Source organism: Schistocerca americana, chromosome 1, assembly GCF_021461395.2.
Source record: "Schistocerca americana isolate TAMUIC-IGC-003095 chromosome 1, iqSchAmer2.1, whole genome shotgun sequence".
Classification (NCBI taxonomy): domain Eukaryota; kingdom Metazoa; phylum Arthropoda; class Insecta; order Orthoptera; family Acrididae; genus Schistocerca; species Schistocerca americana.
In genome coordinates this window covers 313,595,418-313,618,305 of record NC_060119.1, presented here as the reverse complement: position 1 = coordinate 313,618,305, position 22,888 = coordinate 313,595,418, and the positions used below count along the sequence as shown (strand labels likewise).

Here is a 22,888-nt window from a genome sequence, read left to right as displayed (position 1 = left end):
AGACGTCTACAGACGTTAACGTAACCTCTGGCGTGCCACAGGGGAGTGTTATGGGACCATTGCTTTTCACAATATATATAAATGAACTAGTAGATAGTGTCCGAAGTTCCATGCGGCTTTTCGCGGATGATGCTGTAGTATACAGAGAAGTTGCAGCATTAGAAAATTGTAGCGAAATGCAGCAAGATCTGCAGCGGATAGGCACTTGGTGCAGGGAGTGGCAACATAGACAAATGTAATGTATTGCAAATACATAGAAAGAAGGATCCTTTATCGTATGATTATATGATAGCGGAACAAACACTGGTAGCAGTTACTTCTGTAAAATATCTGGGAGTATGCGTGCGGAACAATTTGAAGTGGAATGATCATATAAAATTAATTGTTGGTAAGGCGGGTACCAGGTTGAGATTCATTGGGAGAGTCCTTAGAAAATGTAGTCCATCAACAAAGGAAGTGGCTTACAAAACACTCTTGCAACATATACTTGAGTTTTGCTCAACAGTGTGGGATCCGTACCAGATCGGGTTGACGGAGGAGATAGAGAAGATCCAAAGAAGAGCGGCGTGTTTCGTCACAGGGTTATTTGGTAACCGTGATAGCGTTACGGAGATGTTTAGCAAACTCAAGCGGCAGACTCTGCAAGAGGGGCGCTCTGCATCGCAGTGTAGCTTGCTCGCCAGGTTTCGAGAGAGTGCGTTTCTGGATGAGGTATCGAATATATTGCTTCCCCCTACTTATACCTCCCGAGGAGATCACGAATGTAAAATTAGAGAGATTCGAGCACGCACGGAGGCTTTCAGACAGTCGTTCTTCCCGCGAACCATACGCGACTGGATCAGAAAAGGGAGGTAATGACAGTGGCACGTAAAGTGCCCTCCGCCACACACCGTTGGGTGGCTTGCGGAGTATAAATGTAGATGTAGATGTAGATTCGCTATCACTTCCTGAACAGAAATAGTAAGGCCCAGTTCTCATATTGGCCTGATGACATTCACTTCTAATGGAGATTTAGTCGGCTGCGGATAAAAGATAGGCATGGTGATATGCTATCTTGGTAAATGAACTCTTTTCTGCGCCAAAGGTTTAAAACCCGTTTTCATTTCATCTATGATAGTGAGATGTTTGTGCATCGGCTCAATAAAAGACATATGTGTTGTTACCAGCAACGAATTTAACAGGCTGAGCTTTGTGATGCTGTTGTAAAGCTACGCTAAAAGTGTCAGTAGAAACATGTGATAAATAAATATAAATTTCCTGATCACATATTTTGTTGAAGTTTTCAGAACCCTGGAGATCAAGTCGTATTTCACACCTTTAAATCAACCTCAAAAGCGGAATGGAGATACTGTCGTTGGTCATTTGCTGCTGCGGTTGGTTGTAGTCCTCGAAAGAAGTCTGGTTTTGGCTTCGGGGATTTTAAAAAAGATAATTTCCGATAGGTGTTGTAAAACACCTGGTATCGTGGGAAAGTCAGTAGCCCTTTCACCATCACAACATAGTGAGGCATACCTCATGTAGAAGGGTTTTCGAAAGATCGACTTACCATCTTCAAGCAGTACGTAGTCCCCTTCTCTCACATATCGGAAACTGGCTCCGGCGACAACAGTAGACAAGACGACGAATAGCCAGTAGCTGCAGCCACGAGTGATACATTGCATGTGTACTTACACGAACTGATGTGTCTGCAAACTCGGCAGATGGGCGAAGAAACAGAAGAGTGGGTAGAAAAAGCTTGCAACAGATATAACTTTTCATTAACATTTGAAGTGTTTTAGTACGACGAATCAGCACTGAGCCGCACAGCCGTCACTGGGTGGCACAAATCTTTTGTGTTGGCTGGAGGACGTGAATATGCACCACCAGATAAAAACAGTACATCCTTTAAAGGTTTCCAGTCAAGAGTTACTGTTGCAACAGTGCACATGAAGCACATGAAATGATTACATTTACAAATCAGTAACCACGCGATTCTGAGGTACTATGTATCGACCCATGCTGAAACACCCATCTCAATAAGTGGTGTAGTCTCAACTGGCAGCAATCCAGTTGCTGACTGTGACGTTCAGTCGATCGTACACACGTCAGATACTGTCCTGGGATACGCCAAGTCACGCCTACTCGACGTTTCACATAGTTATGCATGAATTCTTGTTCGACAAGTCGAACTAGTCACTCCTCGTCCCATCGTATCCCACACGTGCTCGACTGGAGACAAGTCTGCTGGCCAGGGAAGTCCCTGCACTTCTTGTAGAGCACGTTGGGTTTCACGGGAAGTGTGTGGACAAGCACTAACCTGTTAGAACAATACATCACCTTCCTGCTGCAAGAACGGCAGAAGAACGGGTCTAACAACATTCTGCACATATGGGGTACTGATAGCGTCCCATAGAGAAACACCACGGATGAACTAGCTTATCGCATCCCTGACCATATGGCACGAATGATGAACCCAAAGGGACAGACAAACAGCGCTTACCAGGTCTACATCATACTCGCAACCATACAGGCAGAATCTGCTTTCTTCACTGGAGACCATGGCACGCTTTTCTATCTTCCAACGGAACATCTAACGCCACCAGTCGGGCTGTGCACATAGATGCTGTGGTGTGAGTGTAAGGTGGGCTAGAGGCCTGAGTGCCCGCAGTGCCAGTGCTAATAGCTGGCTCACAACAGCTGTGATGACATGTCTGGGTTCACAAGCCCTTTTCTCTGTGCTGTGGTAGCCGTACGACCTGGCACTGCTGCACTTACACCACGACGTTCCTGGCGGGCGTCTTTGTTGCATGGACGTCCAGAAACTCGTCTACAGATGTGAGAACGATCACGTGACCACTGACAAAAGCATGCTTCAACAACAAACGCAGTACATCCAACCTGAGTGACAATTCTCGCCACTCGGAAGGCAACAAGTTGACCCCTTTAAAACTACCTCACTGGGCTGTAGGAAGCACCAATGCATCTATGTGGCAGCTTTCTTTACATGTTTGCACCCACTGAGTGTTCTGGCTGTGAGCATTCCCTAACAAAAGGTAGACACAGCTGACTCTCTAGTACCTATGCCACTACGCTATCTGTTAGCAGACGATGATGAATCCATTATCAGTACACCAACTACTACCCCCCCCCCCCCCCCCCCAAGTGCTATATGCCGCCATCGGAACAAAATTTACGCTGCCTTTCCAAGTGTACTAATATATTTTTTTCTGGCATTGTGCTACGAACGGAATGGTCGATTATAACCAATTCGGGACAAGGGGAGCCTCGCAGCTAAGTTAAATCAGATTACATCCTAGAAATCCGCAAAGAATTCGTTTTGCGGATACTAAGGGAAGATTTGAACAACACAGTGTGTGAGCAATGTTTGTCACATATGTTCCAACAGAGGAGGAAATGAAGAGCTGTGTCTTGTCGTTATTTGCCTTTGACGAGAACTTCTTTTAGCTGACATTACTACGATGGTTAATGTTCTCAGAGACTAGTGTACCATCAGGCGTACCCCAGAGAAATGTGTTAGGGCCGCAATTTTTCTCTGCCTGACCTTTGACATAGATTATTTGGTAGAAGATTTTAATATGTTCCCAGGGTAAATGGTTAATTTTTTCTTCTCCCATTGATCACCCAGGCACGATTTCATGTTTCATCAGCTTAGATTTTGTGTTGTTACATTATATGTATTTTAATCATTAAATGCCTTGAGGCATACATCATTTGGTCTTCTGTGTGAAAGTGTGAATGCAAATGAGGGAGGGAGTAGTGATGTGGCTGGAAATTACTTTTATTTTGTTGCATGATTAAAAAAAAGTGTTCGTCTCCAATTAGTCTAGTAAAGGCGGTGATGACATCGCTACATACCAGAACCGACAACACACTTCTTGTCTGAATACATAAACGATTTGAGTTATAATCTTTAAATGTTTCCCAATGCCGCTGGAGTGTGTCGTCGTTCAGTGACAATAAGAGAATATAGTAAGACTTGGAGAGATAGTCTGCTTGACATGTTGAATGACAGCTTCCTCTAAATATGAAAAAATGTAAGGTAATACAGATGAGTACGGAAAAAATCATGCAACGTCCGTATGAAGTATTAGTGGGGTGCTGTTTAACTAAAAAAGTGTGAATGCAAATGAGGGAGGGAGTAGTGATGTGGCTGGAAATTACTTTTATTTTGTTGCATGATTAAAAAAAAGTGTTCGTCTCCAATTAGTCTAGTAAAGGCGGTGATGACATCGCTACATACCAGAACCGACAACACACTTCTTGTCTGAATACATAAACGATTTGAGTTATAATCTTTAAATGTTTCCCAATGCCGCTGGAGTGTGTCGTCGTTCAGTGACAATAAGAGAATATAGTAAGACTTGGAGAGATAGTCTGCTTGACATGTTGAATGACAGCTTCCTCTAAATATGAAAAAATGTAAGGTAATACAGATGAGTACGGAAAAAATCATGCAACGTCCGTATGAAGTATTAGTGGGGTGCTGTTTAACTAAATCAAATCGATAAAATATCAATGGGAGGTGTCTGGTCCCTCACCTTACAGGTCGGACGTTACTCTCACTGACGTTCATCACTTTGCTCACATGAGGACAGTATTTTTGCATAGAAAACCAGCTGCAGATCAGCGTAGGGAAATGAAGAAATCACCAGCGGCTGCCTTCTGGGACGAAGGTACTGGAATGTCAGTAGGGGGCTATGACAAATGTCTAAGACGGAAGAACGACTATGTAGAGCAGTGTCTGGAAGGAAAAGTTGCAAATAAAACATCTTTCATTTTCACTTCGGTTTCCAGTCAATTGTTGTAACAAACCTAGCCCTCCTATTTACTGAGCTCTTTAGGAAAAGTATAGCTGATGTACACTCCAGGGAAAAAAATCGCAACTTCAAGAAGTTGTGAGAGACAAAAGGAAAGTAGGTAGGCCTTTATCTATATCTAAAAGATGATGTCTATTCAAATATCGCGCCAGTCGCATAAGAGTGGTGCTAGTAGCACCACTACGAGGATGCAAATCTGGTTTTCTCTACATATACGCTGTAACGGTCGTAGGCCTTAGTTACGTTTGAGACTGGGTGGGGTGAGTTGATGCTATTTTACAAAATGCATAACACTGTCCTGTCTATGATAATGTTATTTATTCTGCTGCCGGTTTCGTTATTAAACCATCATCAGCGGCAGCTATATAACAAACAAAATTGGACAATCTGACAATGCCAAACGAAATAAGATAAAACAGGGAAAACCGTTAAATCAATCGAAATACAAAAATTATCGCAGATATACCACACGTCGTACATGCTTTGACATGTGTTACTGAGAACCGTAATTGCCAATAAAAATGAAAAATTGTGACAAGATTAAAGTTTAATTGCACATTGGCAGAAGGACAAAGATGACAGTCTTGACCAAATCCTATGAAGTTGGTATTAAACACTTCTGCGATAATTAGATTACAAAACAGAAGTGTTAACAGTTCTACACTTGCTTGGTTATACATAAAAACATTGATGAAATAAATATAAAGTAAAAGAATAACTGGACTGACGAATGTCAAAATATAAAATTTTATACAATCCATTGAAAAATGTAAGCACGTAAATTACAAGCTACAGGGTAGTCCATGAAATTACGACCAGACAAACCAAATTTGACAAAAATATGCATTAAAGTGAACTGATATGAAGGAAATACAATTTTAAGAGTGAAGGAACATACAAAAGACATGCAGAATATGTAGATGAGAAAAATCTAAAATTTTATGCTTATGTCACAATCTGCCCATTTTTTTGTGATGATGTAAGTTATACATCCAAACTATTAACATTAGTTATGAGACGATGTCATCCAAAGTTTGCACACTCACAAAACGTATTTGAAATTCAATTTGTCATACATATAAAAATTAATAAACAGATATGGTACAATACAAAGTCAAAGTAAAACATATGTGTTCAAAACACCTAAACAGTTGCACATTAGTTACGAGAGTATGTCATCCAACGTCACACAATCACAAAATGTTGTAACTTAAATTCCACAAAGAGATGCCAAATGTCAAAGTAAAACACGTATGCAAAAAACCCTAGAAGTTAAAAAACAGGAAAGTGGGTAATGACGAGGGTAGAGGGGGGGAGACACAGTTGAAATAAAAAGGAAGGGCTTAATTGAAAATAGTTGTAGTTTAAGAAGATTCACTCAAATATTTGAAACTCTCAATGAAATTATTTCAGAAACTTTCAGTTTAAGTTCCACCTGCTCATTGAGAACTTTTTCTGGATGAATAATCCTACTTCCAAAAATCTCTGTTTCTTGTAGAAGGTTTGTAATCATATCTTTTTCAGTTGTATGCAACTTTTCCATCTGATCAGTAAATCTATCCAGTGTATGACTGTGTCATCTTAAATGTGAATTTAATGCAGAGATACTACTTGGACAGGAACGTTAATTAAATTTAATTCTTAATTTCCTTGCTGTTTGGCTAACACACATTTTGTCACATTGCATTATATTCAGTTCTCCAAAGTGATTTCTGGTCTACCTAACTTCTCTTTAGCTTTGAGTTTTTAAATATAGTTTCTGTACTAAATTGGGGTTATAACCATTTTTGGTTGCAATATATTTTACAATATTTAGTTCTTTATTTATGTTTTCATCAGACAATGGCAATCTTTGAACTCCTTCCAGCATAGAATTGAACAAGGCATGTTCGTCTGTAATTGGGTGACATGGCTGGATATTATTACATCTGTAGTTGTAGGGTTTCTATGTAAGTTAAACTGATGTCTAAGATTATGTTTCCACTCTGAAATCTAAATAAGTTATGCCTATGTAGTGTTCAGTTTGTACTGTGAACTGCAAGGATAACCTTCTGTCTTGGAAAAAAATTTGTCTAACAAACTCAATAGATTCTTCAACTGGTACATTAGTACATAAGTTAACCACATCAAAAAAGCATCATGTGATATTTTGAGGGAATTCAATATTTTTCAATGATCTATTAAATGTCTGGCACTCTTAATAGTTTTTGTTCTAATGCATTGTTATTGTTGATGATATAATTAAGCTTCTCACAAATTAAATATACTGGGCTTTCAATAAAATTAACAATTGGTCTTAATGGAATACTATTTTTGTGTGTCTTGGGTTGACATCAAAGCTTTGGTGATTTGGGGTTCATTACCAGAACTCTCTTTTTATGTTTTTCAGAAAACAGAAATTGAATATTATTCATTTTATGTTTAAAGGGTCTTCTGAGAAAGTACAAGTATGTGAGATCACCATATAATCTCACGATGTTATTAGCTTCAAAGAATTCATATGTTTTGCTAATGTAATCATCTGTATAAATGACAACAAGAGAATTTCGTTTATAAGCTCTCAGAGCTAAATCCCAGTTTTCTGTTAGCTTAGAATTAATCTTTTTTACCATATGATATTCAAAATTATTAGTTTTAGACCTCTTATTTTTCCTTATGCGATGCTGTATGAATTTAGCCACCTTCCTAAAAATAAAGTTTTTATGAGCAAGGGACCTCTCAGTTTTGTCTGTTGACAACTTTGTAACAACTATAAGTCTCTACAGTTTCTTGTCACTACCAGAGAACATAAATTATACTAAGACCTTTTTTGAGTATACAGAGCTCCTCATTGGGAAACATAGCATCAATTATATTTACCAACCATCATAAAATTTAAAATCAGGATCAGTATTTCTAAAACCAGGCAACTGTTTTAAACTAAGACAGTCAATTTTCTGTTATGGCTCTCTATAAAAGATTGCCTCTCTAAGTTAACAAATTCATCCACAACTTCAAAGACAATGTCAGTGTATAAAATATTTAAAATTTTCCGCAAAAACAACTGTGCCATGTTAAGTTTTTTGTTGAAATTAGATTTCCATTTATATTTGGCTTTCAACTCGTCTTTCAACCACTTATTCTCGTAATATTCTCTTAACTTCTTAATAACCCCATTCCTAAACTTAATTTTAGCTTGGGCGAGTAATGCATGAAGTAATACATCGTCTTATGAAACTGATTACAGCGTCACACTTTATAAGTGTTACCTTTTTACGTTGATAATCCAAGGTCGCCTGTTTTTCTGTGTGTGGTATCGAACTCAAAATCTTGCTTAGGCGTTGGTCAGCAGCACGTACGAGTTTTACAAAATGTATAACAATGTGCAGTCTGTAATAATTATATTTATTCTGCTACCGAGTTCGGTTTTGAAACGAAAAAAGACAAAATAGAAAAAACCGTTAAATCAGTCGAGATGCTCAATAAAAGGTATTGCAGAAGTATCATATGTCACTGATGCTTTGGCATATGTTACCAATGAAAACCATATTTGCCAATAAAAATGATAAACTGTGACAAGATTAATGTTTGATGCTATATTGACAGAACGACAACATATTATGTACAGCAATACAAGTTGAAGAGTTTCAAAGATGACAGTCTTTATCAAACCTGACTGAGTTTCAACGAGGTCTTGTAACAGGACTAGTAGAACCTGGCTGTTCCTTCTGCGATAATGCAAAAAGATATGGCAGGAGTGGAGCCACTGTACATGCCTGCTGTCAGCGGTGATCATGAGAATGTGGTGGTGCTAGAAGACCAAGCTTCGAACGGCCACGCCGCGCTACCGAGAGGGAAGACTATCCTGTTCGGCGTATGGGTCTGAGGCATCGTCCTGCATCTACAGCAGCAGTTGGCACCAAAGTGACAAAGTGAAGTGTTATAAATCGGTTAGTTTAAGGGCGGCTCCGAGCTACACGCCCAGTACAGTGAGCCCAAATCACGATCATTTGCGACTTCGGTGACATCAAGCTGGAGCTCATTGGAAGGCAGGTTGGAGGAGTGTTGTATTTTCTGATGAAAACTGGTTCTGTCTCGACGCCAATGAAGGCCGTGTGTTGGTTAGAAGGCGGTCAGTTGGGGGTCTGCAATCAATCTGTCTGCGTGCTACACACACTGATGCTACACCTGGATTTAGTGTCTGAGAATCTATTTCTTATGACGGAAGGAGAACTCTCGTGGTTATAACAGGCATCATGATTGCAAAACTGGACGTCAGTCTGGTGGTTCGATCTGTTTTGCTGCCATTCATGAACAGAATTCCAGGCAGTGTTTTACAACAGGATAACGTTCGCCAACATATCGCTACTCTAATCTAACTTGCTCTACAGATTGCCGGCATGTTACCTTGGTCTGCTCGAGCGCAACAACTGTCTTCAATCTAGTACATGTGAGACATCATCGGGTGACAGCTCCAGCACCATCTACAACCAGTATTAACCATCCTTTTATTGACGGACCACCTGCAACAGGCATCGAACTCCAACCCGTTAACTGACATCGACCACATGTGAAACACTATGTATGCACGTCTGTATGCTTGCATTCCACATTCTGGCTGTTACAACGTTTATCAATGTACCAGCCTTTCATATCTGCAGTGTCTCATATATCTCATACATTACCCTGTTACATTGTAGTCTTAATCACTTAAAAATGTTACCTTGGCAAACGTGTTCCCGAAATTTCCCTACTATACATTATTTATTGTTTGATGTTGCGACTTTTTCCTCAATGTATAATGGATGTGATTGTAAAACACTTGTATGATCCATTCTTGATTACTCCTGTCCCCCTCCCCCCCCCCCCCTCCCAAAGAGGATTAAAGAAATATATCGAAGCAGTTTAGAGGTGTTCTGCTCAATTTCTTAGTGGCAGGATAGATCAACACGCGACTATTATGGAAATGACATGTGGTGCGTGTCCTCCATAGTTCAGTAGTCAGCCACTGTGACTGCTTTGCGGATGGTCTGGGATCGATTCTCGGTATGTCCAGGGATTTTTCTGTGGTGGGAGGACTGAAGCAGGATCCACTCAGCCTCGTGATGCTAGCTGAGGAACTCATTGAATGGGAAGTCTTGGCTCCAATGTCGGGTAAGCTGACACGGAGAGAAGGCTGTGCTGATCCCATGCCCCTACATACCCGTTCGCAGAGGATTACATGGCTGCTAGTCTATACTAAATGGTCAGGTAGGGGCAGCTGACACAGCTTCAGCCTGTATGGAAGCTTCATCCTATGAAATTTGAGCCAATACGAAACTCTCTGAAATTTGCACCCAGTCTTCCAGGGAATTATCTATTCTGTAAGTTTTACCTACGCATCGTGAATCCTCGACCACCGGTAACGCTCCCTGTGAGTATCGGTCCATATGTACTTCAAACGTCCTTGTCCACCCCAGTGGGCAGCTTGAACAGTCACGTCTAGTAAGGCTCCAATTTTCTAATGAGTATCAATGTGAAGTATCAAAACGGAGTTAGCTTGGCTTAGGTAGAAATGAGGCAAGGATAACACTGAAGAGCAAATGGAAGTGATGAACAAAACACAAAAAAACAGACTACTCGACGTTTCAGAAGAACTGGAGATGTACGTTGCAAAAAGGAAGGAGACAGGCTGACTGTTGAAAGAAGAAAACTAGCTTGTCAGTAATACTTATTTTAAAATTAATTATCGATTGCTTGGCTTATCCGCTGGCTGGTTAGCGCCGTGAGTTAATGTGCCGCTCTGCCCAAACCGCGATGACGCCGCCATGCAAATGACCAGCGACATAAACATCCTGCTGCCGGGAAAAGAGCGCCACCTATGGTCGACGTAACTACCTACCGTATATATGGTTGGTTCGTCTCAGTCACTGTGGGGTCAGCGTGGTAGTTTGCTACCCAAAAGGGCCAGAGTTCAATCCCCATCCCAAATGGAAATTTTTCTCTGCTCTTGGACTGAGAGTTACGTTTTCCTTATCTTCGTACCGTCATCAATGGAATGAAAATAGCGTAACAAGTCTAAGCATATACGAGGTGTGATCACAAGGTACGGGCATTCTCGTTGTTATTAAAGAATCTTTATTTATTCATTACCTTTGACCCCTTCGGAGAACTGGCACTTAGATAAAACACACTTGTACTAGCGCTTCTTCCAGTCTCGGAAATACTCCTGGAGCTCACTTTCCGTTGTAGTGTTAAGCTGCTTCAGTGATTCTGTTTTTACGTAATCAGTGATGGCAAAACGACGGCCTTACATGGTTCTTTATAGCCTCGTGAATAGAAAAAAGTCACAGGGTGACATGCGAATACTGTGAGGCAAAATAACAATTTTGTTTTTTGCCAAAAACCACGTACAAGCATTGAGCTGGAACTGGGAACAAGCATTAGCGTGATGCAGTTTCCACGAGTGGTTTTGTCACAATCCTGGTCATTTTCTTCCGACTGCTTGAAGCAAAGAGCGCAAGACTTCTAGATAGTTTCCTTTACTGGCCATACGACAATAAGGCAGGAGCTCATGAGACACTATCCCACAGTAATCGAAGAAATCAGTGAGAGGAGCCTTCAGATGTGATCGAACTTGAACTTTTCGGTCTTGATTTTACAGTCAGTTTGCATTGGGATGACTGGGCCATGGTTTCGGACGTCGTTCCCGTATACCCATTTTTCGTCACCCACTATAATCTTCTTTAGAAGTTCTGGTGGTTATCGACTTCAATTAGCAATTTCTGAGCCATGTCTTCTGACGTCGAGTTTGGTCGGAACTCAACAATTTCGGGACAAATTTTGCTCCTACATGTTTCACGCCCAAAACATCAAAAAATGAATTTTCATTAGTCAAAGGCTATGCCAACATCATCAGCAACCACTTTGATGATGATTTTGCGATTTTCCAGAACCATTTTCTTTACTTCTTCTACTTTGTTGTCGGTAACTCATATGCGAGGGCGTCCAGGACGGTCGTTGTCTACAACATATTCTTGATCCTCTTCGAAATGTTTATAAAACTCGTAAACTCTTGTTTTACTCGCAGTAGATTCACCAAAAGGCACAGTCAACGTTTCGAATGCGGTGGTGCACTTTACTCCATTTTTAAAGGATCCACCTTTTTCGAAATAAAAAATTCGCCGAGATGTCAAAACACGTATAATCATTGACTGTCAACAACAAACTAAATACTCAAAATAGCCGAAAATGAAAACACACGTCAGGAACATGTGCTACAGCAAGATGAAAAAATTTTGAAAATCAGATGTATAAAACCCGTTAACTTAAAATAAATCCCGTTACTTTTTGATCACATCTCGAATAACTTCGTACTATAGCTTCTTACTTGGCCCTAATGAATGTTGGCTCACTCTATGGTATCTTCCAGTGTTTAGATGGCTGTGTGGGCACTTCCCGAAAGCTAGTTGAAAAAAATACGCACTGATTTTAGTTGATTTAACGTTTAAACCTTTTCTTTCATTTATGAACTGTTCTGTGTCCTAATATGAAAAACCATACTAAGCAGTGCCACCTTAATTATTTTTATTTTCTTTTTCATTCCTTAACTTATTGTATGATGCATACTCCGTCCTGTTAAACCGTATCTTGCTTAACATACAAGTTTTAATGTTCATATATCTTCCACTTACCAGTGTATTGACTTTGATACACAGTTAAATTTACAAGGAAAACAGTTTTCATATTCTGACGTGGCATATAGATAACACGCGTATTTGGTGCTTGGAGTGGGCGGTAAAGCTATGTGCAGTTTATGCTACCTATACAGGAAGGGTGTCAATAAATACGACGTACTGCAGGGACGCATTCCTGTCTCAAATTGGAGGAAAAAAAGGTACTATGAACATGTGTCAATTTCCAGACATAGACAATGTGCGTGCAACGACAACAAGTCGTCCCGAAACATAGTACAGAGTTGCATCACATCCACGTCACAACAGTTGATCCAAGTGCCCTCCATGGTAAGCAATGTATGCGTTTTCGATGTCGCACCATGGATTGCCGCGCGTTCCGGCCTCTCTCTTAACAGTGTCACAAGCGTCGTGAACAAGCTGTTGGAGGGTCTACATATCAGTTCAAATGGTTCAAATGGCTCTGAGATCTATGGGACTCAACATCTGAGGTCATCAGTGCCCTAGAACTTAGAACTACTTAAACCTAACTAACGTAAGGACACCTCACACACCCATACCCGAGGCAGGATTCGAACCTGCGACCGTAGCAGTCTCGCGGTTACGGACTGAAGCGCCTAGAACCGGTCGGCCACCACGGCCGGCACATATCAGTAACTGGTTCATCATGCACAACGCTTTTCAGATGCCGACAGAGGTAAAAACCTAGTGGCTTTAAGTCCGGTGATCTATTAGGTCGTGATACAGGGCCTTCGCGTCCTATCCAACTATCAGCGAATATGTTGTTGAGGTGTTGGCGAACTGTAAAGCGGTAGTCGGGTGGCGCTCCTTCATGCAGAAACCACATGACCTTTTGCACTGTCAAAGGCACATCCTCAAGAATCTCAGGCAGGGTATTCCGCAGCAAGTCTAGGTGCGTTGCTCCGTTTAGGCGTTGTGGTATAAGAACCCGTACCCACACATCGTTGTTGAACCGATGCTAACGAGACGCCTCAACCATTCTTCGAGGCTTGTCTGTATCCTACCGATGACAATTATGCAGCCGCCAGCGTTTGCCGAGCGGTTCTAGGCGCTTCAGTTTGGAACCGTACGACCGCCACGGGCATGGATGTGTGTGATGTCCTCAGGTTGGTTAGCTTTAAGTAGTTCTAAGTTCTAGGGGACTGATGACATCCGATGTTAAGTTAATGCTCAGAGCCATTTGAACCATTTTTGAACAATTATGCAGACTGATGATGCCAGTTATTGTGAAGACTGCTTCGTCGGTGAAGAGGATTGATGACAGAAATCCCGAAATTGTTTTGGTCTGGTCCAAAAAGGATAGACAGAATCATTCCCGTAGAGAGAAATCTGCTGGTGATAATTCTTGTACTCGTGGCAAGTGATACGGATAGTAGTAGTTGTCATGCCGGATGCACGTAGTGTTTCTATGGTTACCACTTGTCTGGAGTTTGTACTATGGTTCGTATCAATATTCTGTCGAACATAACCCTCCAGATCTGGTGTACGCACAGTCCGCCGCCTCTCTGCACTTCCGTCTGTCTGAAAGTACCCGTCACCACACAAACGCAGAAAAATGGCTTGAAAAGTTTTGTGGTGTGGTTGGTGTCTGTGAGGATAATTGTTTTGGTACAGCCGTGTTGCCTCTCGACCGTTTCCATCCATTTGGCTGTACACAGACACCATCTCGGCTTGTCCCCGACATGAATACCGAACCATTATGCTGTATACAGTTTGCTGCGTCATTACGGAGCCTGCAACACATAAGGAAAACACGGCGCGTAGTCAGAAGAACTTTCATTCGTTAGCGCCATGTACCGTGGCTACGACGCATTTACGACAGATGATCATATGATGTTTTCTCCTCCATTTACATTTAGGAAGCCATCCCCGTCATTTCTCGGTTTTATTAATGTTCACCCTGTACATGTGCATGCTCGTGGCTTTTTAGTTAGTATGGAACATGACAACATATCAAATGTACATGAGACACCTCAACCGTTCCCCGTGGATTATCTGTATCCTTCCGATGACAATTATGCAGACTGATGAGCCAGTTCTTGTAACCGTATTTTACTTTATGTTTATTAAGTAAGAGAGTTATAATTTTAAATTTCATTTTTGTAATTTGGTTTCTATGTTTTCCATTGCAATATCTGAAGATCCGCTCATAAGTAAATATTTTGTGACAGACAAGAAACAAAATAAATTGTGTTCACTTCAGATGGTAAAACTTTTGGCATTTCAGTTCTCGTCCGATCATCTCAATTACTTTTCACTAGTAGTTATTATGAAGTAAAACATCACATACGGGGCCTCAGCTCATCTGCCTGCTCAAAAATTTGTGAAGTTCGGACAGGGGTTGACTTCCCATTATCAGTTCTGGACGCAAATTTCAGTTGGAGCAAAAATCACTGTGTTCAGTTTACAATACACTTTATGGGAATACCTGGACGATAGATGTTCTTCCCCGTAAATACTTATGAGGAAGCTTAGACAATCGGCATATGCGATTCATTACAGAACTAGTGTACTGCCACAAATATACACCTCTTGTAATGAGCACGAAGACAAATGAAATTAGGCCTTGTACGGTTACATACTCAGTTTTCCCTCATTTGCGAGTGGAATAGAGAAGGCAATCACTAGCAGTGGTGCACAGTGTGTTTAACAATTTGGTGGCTTGCAGAGTATGTGTATGTGGGTATACTGGTGACAAAACGTAGAGTTTTGCCGACAATCGTCAAACAAGACATTAGAGTTCCACATAGGGCGAAGGGCATTCCAAGTCTGGGAAGAGGCCCTTCAAAATCCTGAAAGGTGAAAACGATACTGACTGTGTTTATCTTCCAAAAATGGAAAATGCTCTTGAAGAATTCAAGATTTGACTCTGCTAAGGATATCCAGAAGACAGTAATCGTCAAATACTGGGCATTTCCTAACTGAACCATCTATCAGCCAGTAAATAGAGGTAGAATATTGCGTACATAGAAACTGATCTTATTTTGAGTAATTAAAAAATCGAAAAATCGAAATAAATATACTTTTGATTTTGATCCTGGGGACTGCACATCGTGCTTATTACGATGTACCATTACCGCAGCCTAGATTATGTCTTATACTCCAGGTTTTCATATCACAAATGCCAATTTTCACACTATTTCAGATTCACAATGAGGGTGCCTATGCTGGACTACTGTTGCTGCGGCTGCACTCTGCAGACGGGAAGCGTTCTCATCGGCACCTTTGAACTCGTAAGTCCATAAGACTTAACATCCAACTAAAGTTCTCTAGGTATTAAAATAACGTATAACCATAGATGCCTGAAAATATATTGTTTCCCCATACAAATATTGCTCGAAGCATGCAGGATAAACGAGAAAATATCGTGAAATGCTCTCATTGTGATTCATGTAGGTACATTACCAATTTATTTTGACAGAACCTAAAGTGGTATGTATAAAATAGCTAATGAGGTCATAAAGCGTACAGACTACACAAAATTTCAAATGTTACACGTTTTGGATTTACGTCAACGTAGCAGGTTCTTTGTTACGATTTTGTTGCATTAAAATAATCTAGGCAACCTAATGGAAATAACTTAACAGCAACCCAAGGATCCGCAAGAAGGGCCATTCTTGATGCCTACAATACATTTCACGGTCTCTTCTCAGTAGGATATTTATCAATATGGAGTTTAAACTGAAAACATTCTAGGGACCATTTTGTAGGCAAGCATGAGTTTATTGAGTGGACCAGTGAGTATGAGTTACGACTTTACCTATGATTTACAGATTTCTAGAAAGTTTTGAGTTCAGTGTCAATGAACTACGAATAACTACGCTTTAGTGACAAGCCAATGATTCCGTATATATTTTCATGTACTGACTAGTCTATCAGTGAACATCAACTCGATAGAAGTGCGAGACACAAAGTTCTCTAAAAGGAATGTGTAACTTTTATTTCAGTTTCTTCTCTCGTTAATTACATAAGTTATTTGTTTAATGTTCGGTTTGAATGTTGTTAAGTTTGAGGTTAGTACTACTGATGCCAGACAGCCAACACGAACTACAGGAATCCCAACACATTTCCCTGGGGCACCATAGGCGTCTACGAAAAGGACAATAGTGGTCAGTTGCCCGCTCATGGAATCTGGTGGTCTATTTTCTCTCATAATGGAATCGAATTTCTAACAAAGAAAATCCCATTTTACAATTTAGGTAAAACGAAAAAGAAAGAAATACTGCAAGGTCGAAAATACGTCCCCTCCATGAATGGAATCTTCTAAAACTCTACGACGTGCAATGCAGCGCCCTATACAGGAACACAGCCATGCATTTTGCACATCTGATGACATGAGTGCGCACTAACATCACAGAGTGGAGAGACTAGAACAGACCAATCACAGAATGGCTTTGGAAGGTTCCCACGTTAGTCCAATCATATTATGGCCCTGCGTTACACTTTCCCCAATTAACCAAAAAAATGTAGCGTAAGAAACACATTCTTTCACCTTTAATTATGCCATTTCACATTAAAAAATTACAGAAATCACAAAAACAATGTAATGGATCCGTTAATATGATCTGCTGTAAAGTTGTGTACACAAAAATTGTGTCATCGGAGTTAAATAAACGTTTTTCAGAGTTTTTTTCATATTTGTCAAGTTCGAGGAGCATTAGCGTAAATTTTTGTTGGATATTTTTGTTGAAGTTCACAGGATTTTCTCAATTGTTTTGTCTTTTTTAAATTTCAGCCTTTTAACTGCCAGCGTCACTCTAACGTTACTGGTACATGAACTAACTTTTTGTGAATATTTTCTAGCTATAATTTGTAACTCGTTAGATATCCTGAATTTAATCATATGTGTATATAATTTCAGACTGTTTAATCAAAGAGGTGGCGTCTATATCCATACTGTTAATTTAAAAACATGTACCTTCATACGCTTTTGAAATACGCATACTGCTTGGGTAGCAAAGTAATTGACCTCAAAAGCGTTAAGTGAGTAACTTTCAGTTCTTATAAATAAAATCATTAATTTTTCAGACTGAGCAAATCAAATATATAAAGAAAAGCTACTTTATGTTAATCTCACTAATTGACTAAATTATTGCTGATTCCCATGCCTTGACGTCAAACACCCACAGGGGTTTTGATTGGCCAGCCTAGGTAGCATTCAGATAACGTTACAAGGGAAATAGCCCCAGGCGTAGGCTTCCGCAGCAGGGCACAAGAGGGGGCAATCGCCCTCTGCTGGAACCTGGTGGCATGTACTTTATATTTACTACAGAATTATTATGCAATTTTAGTACTGGTTGTCTGATATCTCATTAAACAACAGATTTAGCATTACCTCGATGGTAGAGAATGTGTGTTTAATATTATTCCTGTTGCTTCATTTTGAGAAGTATTAATTTAGCATTTTTTGTGATTTTTCCTTAGTAATCTTTTCTCAGTGTTCTAATTTTTTCTATTTCAGGTTTTTAGTTTTTGATGACAACATAACATGGTTAGTGTATGAATAAAAAATTTATTGTGAATAATTCCTTGAATACTTTAGAGTGAAAAACCACAAAAATCACATAATTTCAAATAGTTAAGTCGAAATGGTGGTTTTCGTATTCGTATCAATAACACGGAGAAATATATACTTAGATTATTATATACTGTGCTATCGAAGTATTCTACTCAAAACACAGTAAAAGAAGCTACATCAATCGCTTAAGATAAAATGTAATATAATTCCTGTCAAATTTAGTTCTTGTAGCATACTAAGTATTCTGTCTAACTGTATTACAAATGTAAAAGTTAGTAACATTAGAATATGGCCTCCTCTTGGAAAAATTACAGCAGACGGCCACGTGGGACACACCGGACTCTCCATCCAAAATAGCATTCTGCGTCCAGTCTAGCAAGATATCCTTAATCCAAACGAATTTTGTTCATACCCCACACGGTAGCAATTTTATTGATAAACGGTACTGTGGTACAGAGTCAAATGCAAATGCATGCTTATTCCTAGGCTCTACTTTGTACAATAGATGCATGCCAAAGATATTGCATATTAGTTCTACGAATCTCCCTTGCTACTCTTCTCGTAAATGGGTGTCACCTGTTCCTTCTCCTAATCACTGAGCACAGTTTTTTGTTCAAGGGATCGTCGCTACATTGTGGTCAAGACTTAAACAGTTACAAATCTTGTAAAATTGTTCATGGAAATATCTCAGACACCACAACCCGGATGAAAAAACGGTTACACTAAAAGTTGTTCGTCTCGAAAGGGGACATCCTGTGACACTAAACTTGACCCAACTGCCGCACCTGAAGGGGGTGGGAGAGGTCTACTTAGAAATCTTCAATAGGGACCCCCAAATCTTATTGCGGATTAGAATTCTCCGGAAAAAATATATTCAAGTGTTTATGGAACAATTTTGTCGTTGCTTGATGGATGGCGCTTTACCTGACACTAATCAAAATGCGTAACAAACCATTGAAAAGTGCTAGGTAAATATTCGATACGTTAAGCATTGTCTGAGATACATTTTGTACCATTCAAATAACCGTCTGAGACGAACGAACGGCGAACATGGATGGCTGTCCGTGATCAGACTCTCGCAGTAGATGGAACACGCTGAGGTACAACGATGTAGTTCCATTGTGTCTAGCACAATTGTGACCCTACCGCGAACGACGGTCAAGGAACCGGCGGGCACAGTTCACTTTTCGTTAAATATTCGGACCGCAAAACTCTTTTCTTACGTGAGCAGCCAGGATGACGATAACAGAGACAGTAGATATCACTGCTTCGTATTTTGCTTCTAGTAGGCTTGTAGGAGAAGCTCGTCGATGGTATGCGAACGTGTTCCCTGAGAGGAATATTCGTTTTGCGACGACATTTCGCAGTCTTATCCAACTGTTTATTGCCAGGTGGAAACGCTCAAAACACACGAACTATCCGATCGCGGATTCCGACGAACGGATGTGCAGCAATGGATGTGTTAGCTGTAACTGCTGCATATCCTCACATTATTTCGCGGTAAATCGCATGTGGTACGGGAATTTCTCGACGAAGCGTTCTGCGCATACTGTATGAACACAAGCACAACCCATATCACCTGTCGTTGCGTCAAGCCCTACGTGGGGGCGACTTTCACTGCCACTTGAAATTTTGCAATTGGATGCAACAACAATTATCAGCCAATGATGATTTTTCATTCACAGATACTTTCCTCTGACGAATCGTCGTCAGGTAAATGCTTTGCTGGGCAGGGGAGAATCTCCACTGGTTAAGGCAAGTCAAATTTCAATGACCGTGTAGTATCAGTGTTTCATGCGGTGTGTTACGTAATATACTATAATACAATTGGCCCACACTTTATAGACGGTATTGTGAAATGTCGAACACATGACGACTTTTTAGTCAATGTGGAGCTGGTATCGATACAGATATCATTGGTGATCTTGCAGCTCTCGAAGAATGGAGTTGTCAACAGTGAGAGGTCTAGATTTCATTATAACTTTTAGTCAATATTTTGCCAATACTACAGAAAGATATCCTACTTCAAATGAGAATGGATACATGGTTTCAACGCTATGGCTGTCCAGCGCACTAGTCATAGATATCTCGTGAAGCTCTGAATAGACACCATCCTGATCAATGCACTGGACAAGGAGGTCCTCGTTAGTGGCCTATGTGTTCACCCGATTTAATGCCTCCAGATTTTTTCCTGTCGGAACACTAAAAGAGAAATGTTACATTGCCGTAACGACATCCCTTGCAAATACGCGGCAGCAAATTATCTCTGAATGTGCAAACATTAGTGAAGAGACCCTTAGAGATGTAGGATTGTCTTTCAGAGATACGATTGCAAAATATGTAATAGCAAACAGGCACCATTTCCAACATTTGCTTCAGTAAAACATGACTATTTGTGAAAGGCAGGGGGATGCACCTAAGACAAGACCTCAAAGATGAGAGGCAAGGGGACTCTCCTAAAATGAACAGCCAGTGGTGAGAGGCAAGGGGACGGACCTAAAGCTAGCACCCAATGCTGAGAGGCTAGAGGACTTTCCTAAAACTAGCGCCACAATGGTTACTGGCATAGGGAGTCACCTAAAACAAGCACCTCAGTAGTGAGAGGCGTGGGGACCCACCTGAAACAAGATCGTCGTTGGAGAGAGGCAAGGGGACTCACCTAAAACAGACACCCCAGTGGTGAGAGTCACGGACACTCACATTAAAAAAACCATCCCGAAGCGAACGAAACACTACAATATCCACGTCGTTGTTCCTGGGTAACGGTAAATGTAGTTATTACTGGATTGATTAACAAACCAATGATGTGTTCCAATCGCTTTCCACTTCGGCGCCATCTATGTATGTAATTACACCAATAATGTGGACACCGTAATGAGTTATGGTCTGGAGAATCACGTTGGTTTCCTATAAAACACCGGTGTCGCATTACAGAATGTAAGAATACCGCCCTTCTACAGTCCTGGATTGCTAATGTGTTGGGTAATATTCTGAAACACTATGATATTTCAAAGGATTGTAACCCTTTTCGAAATGGTCGATTACAGCGCCATCTATTACGCAACAATAATTTTCTCCCTACGAAGTTATGTATTTTTTCCAGAGAATCCATATCCCCAACAGAAATTGGTAGTTCCTACTGAATATTTCGAAGCTCACCTCTCTCCCACCCCATAAGAGTGCATCAGGATGGTCGAATGTAGTGTCATTATATGTCCCCCTTCGAGATGAACAGCTGCTATTAAAATGCTTTTTGTTATCCGATGTGTAATTTCCACATGTTTCCCAAAATAATTTTAACTGCCATGTCCTGTATATGTGTCAGTCACTTTGAAGTGGTGCGAGAATTAAACTGTGACAGTGCAGTATTTTTTTTTTTTTTTGGTTTCTTTTTTGCAAAGAATAAATTGAAAAGTGAGTTCAGCGTTTCTACTTTTGATTTTCTACCCCCAGTTTCAATTCCTGTGCTATTCATGTGTCTCGTTACTAATTTGGTGCCACCTGAAGCCTTTACATATGACCATAAAACCTCGGGGTTTAATGATCTTTCGATAAAATTAGGGTTCAGCAGTGATTAAAGACTACAGGCACAGCACTCTTGCTTGGCAAATTCGGTTCATTCATCACCTAACTATGGTTTGCTGTAAACCCATTATGCAATTTTCACTCTTTCTGTAGAAGTTTCTTTACATTGGTTGTGTACTACGGTTGGTCCTAACCATCATGAACTGTTCTACTCGGTGCATATCTATCCACCATATGTTGTTGTTGTTGTGGTCGTCAGTCCTGAGACTGGTTTGATGCAGCTTTCCATGCTCCTCTATCCTGTGCAAGCCTCTTCATCTCCAACTACCTACTGCATCCTACATCCTTCTGAATCTGCTTAGTGTATTCATCTCTTGGTCTACCTCTACGATTTTTACCCTTCACGCTGCCCTCCACTACTAAACTGGTGATCCCTTGATGCCTCAGAACATGTTCTAGCAACCGATCCCTTCTTCTACACAAGTTGTGCCACAAACTTCTCTTCACCCCAATTCTATTCAATACCTCCTCATTAGTTATGTGATCTGCCCATCTAATCTTCAGCATTCTTCTGTAGCACCACATTTCGAAAGCTTCTATTCTCTTCTTGTCCAAACTATTTATCGTCCATGTTTCACTCCCGTACATGGCTACACTCCATACAAATACTTTCAGAAATGACTTCCTGACACTTAAATCTATACTCGATGTTAACAAATTTCTCTTCTTCAGAAACGCTTTCCTTGCCATTGCCAGTCTACATTTTATATCCTCTCTGCTCCCCAAATAGCAAAACTCCTCTCATTTCCTAATCTAATTCCCTCAGCATCACCCGACTTAATTCTACTACATTCCATTATCCTCGTTTTGCTTTTGCTCATGTTCATCTTATATCCTCCTTTCAAGACACTATCCATTCCGTTCAACTACTCTCCCAAGTCCTTTGCTGTCTCTGACAGAATTACAGTGTCACAGTGAACCTCAAAGTTTTTATTTCTTCTCCATGAATTTTAATACCTACTCCGAATTTTTCTTTTGTTTCCTTCACTGCTTGCTCAATATACAGATTGAATAACATCGGGGAGAGGCTACAACCCTGTCTCACTCCCTCCCCAACTACTGATTCCCTTTCATGCCCCTCGACTCTTATAATTGCCATTTGGTTTCTGTAGAACTTGTAAATGGCCTTTCGCTCCCTGTATTTTACCCCTGCCACCTTCAGAATTTGAAAGAGTGTATTCCAGTCAACATTGGCAAAAGCTTTCTCTAAGTCTAGAAATGCTAGAAATGTAGGTTTGCCTTTCCTTAATCTAGCTTCTAAGATAAGTCGTAAGATCAGTATTGCCTCACGTGTT

The 22,888-nt window shown here is 40.5% G+C and overlaps 1 protein-coding gene across 1 annotated transcript in view; it reads left to right on the top strand.

The window, feature by feature from the left end:
* The window catches only part of LOC124622263, a 123,627-nt gene that overhangs the window by 29,833 nt on the left and 70,906 nt on the right, over positions 1-22,888 (top strand). Inside the window, exon 2 of the mRNA XM_047147928.1 lies at positions 15,636-15,723. Coding sequence (XP_047003884.1) covers positions 15,643-15,723 — 81 coding nt within the window. The 5' untranslated portion in view covers positions 15,636-15,642. The remainder of the gene's footprint in view (positions 1-15,635; positions 15,724-22,888) is intronic.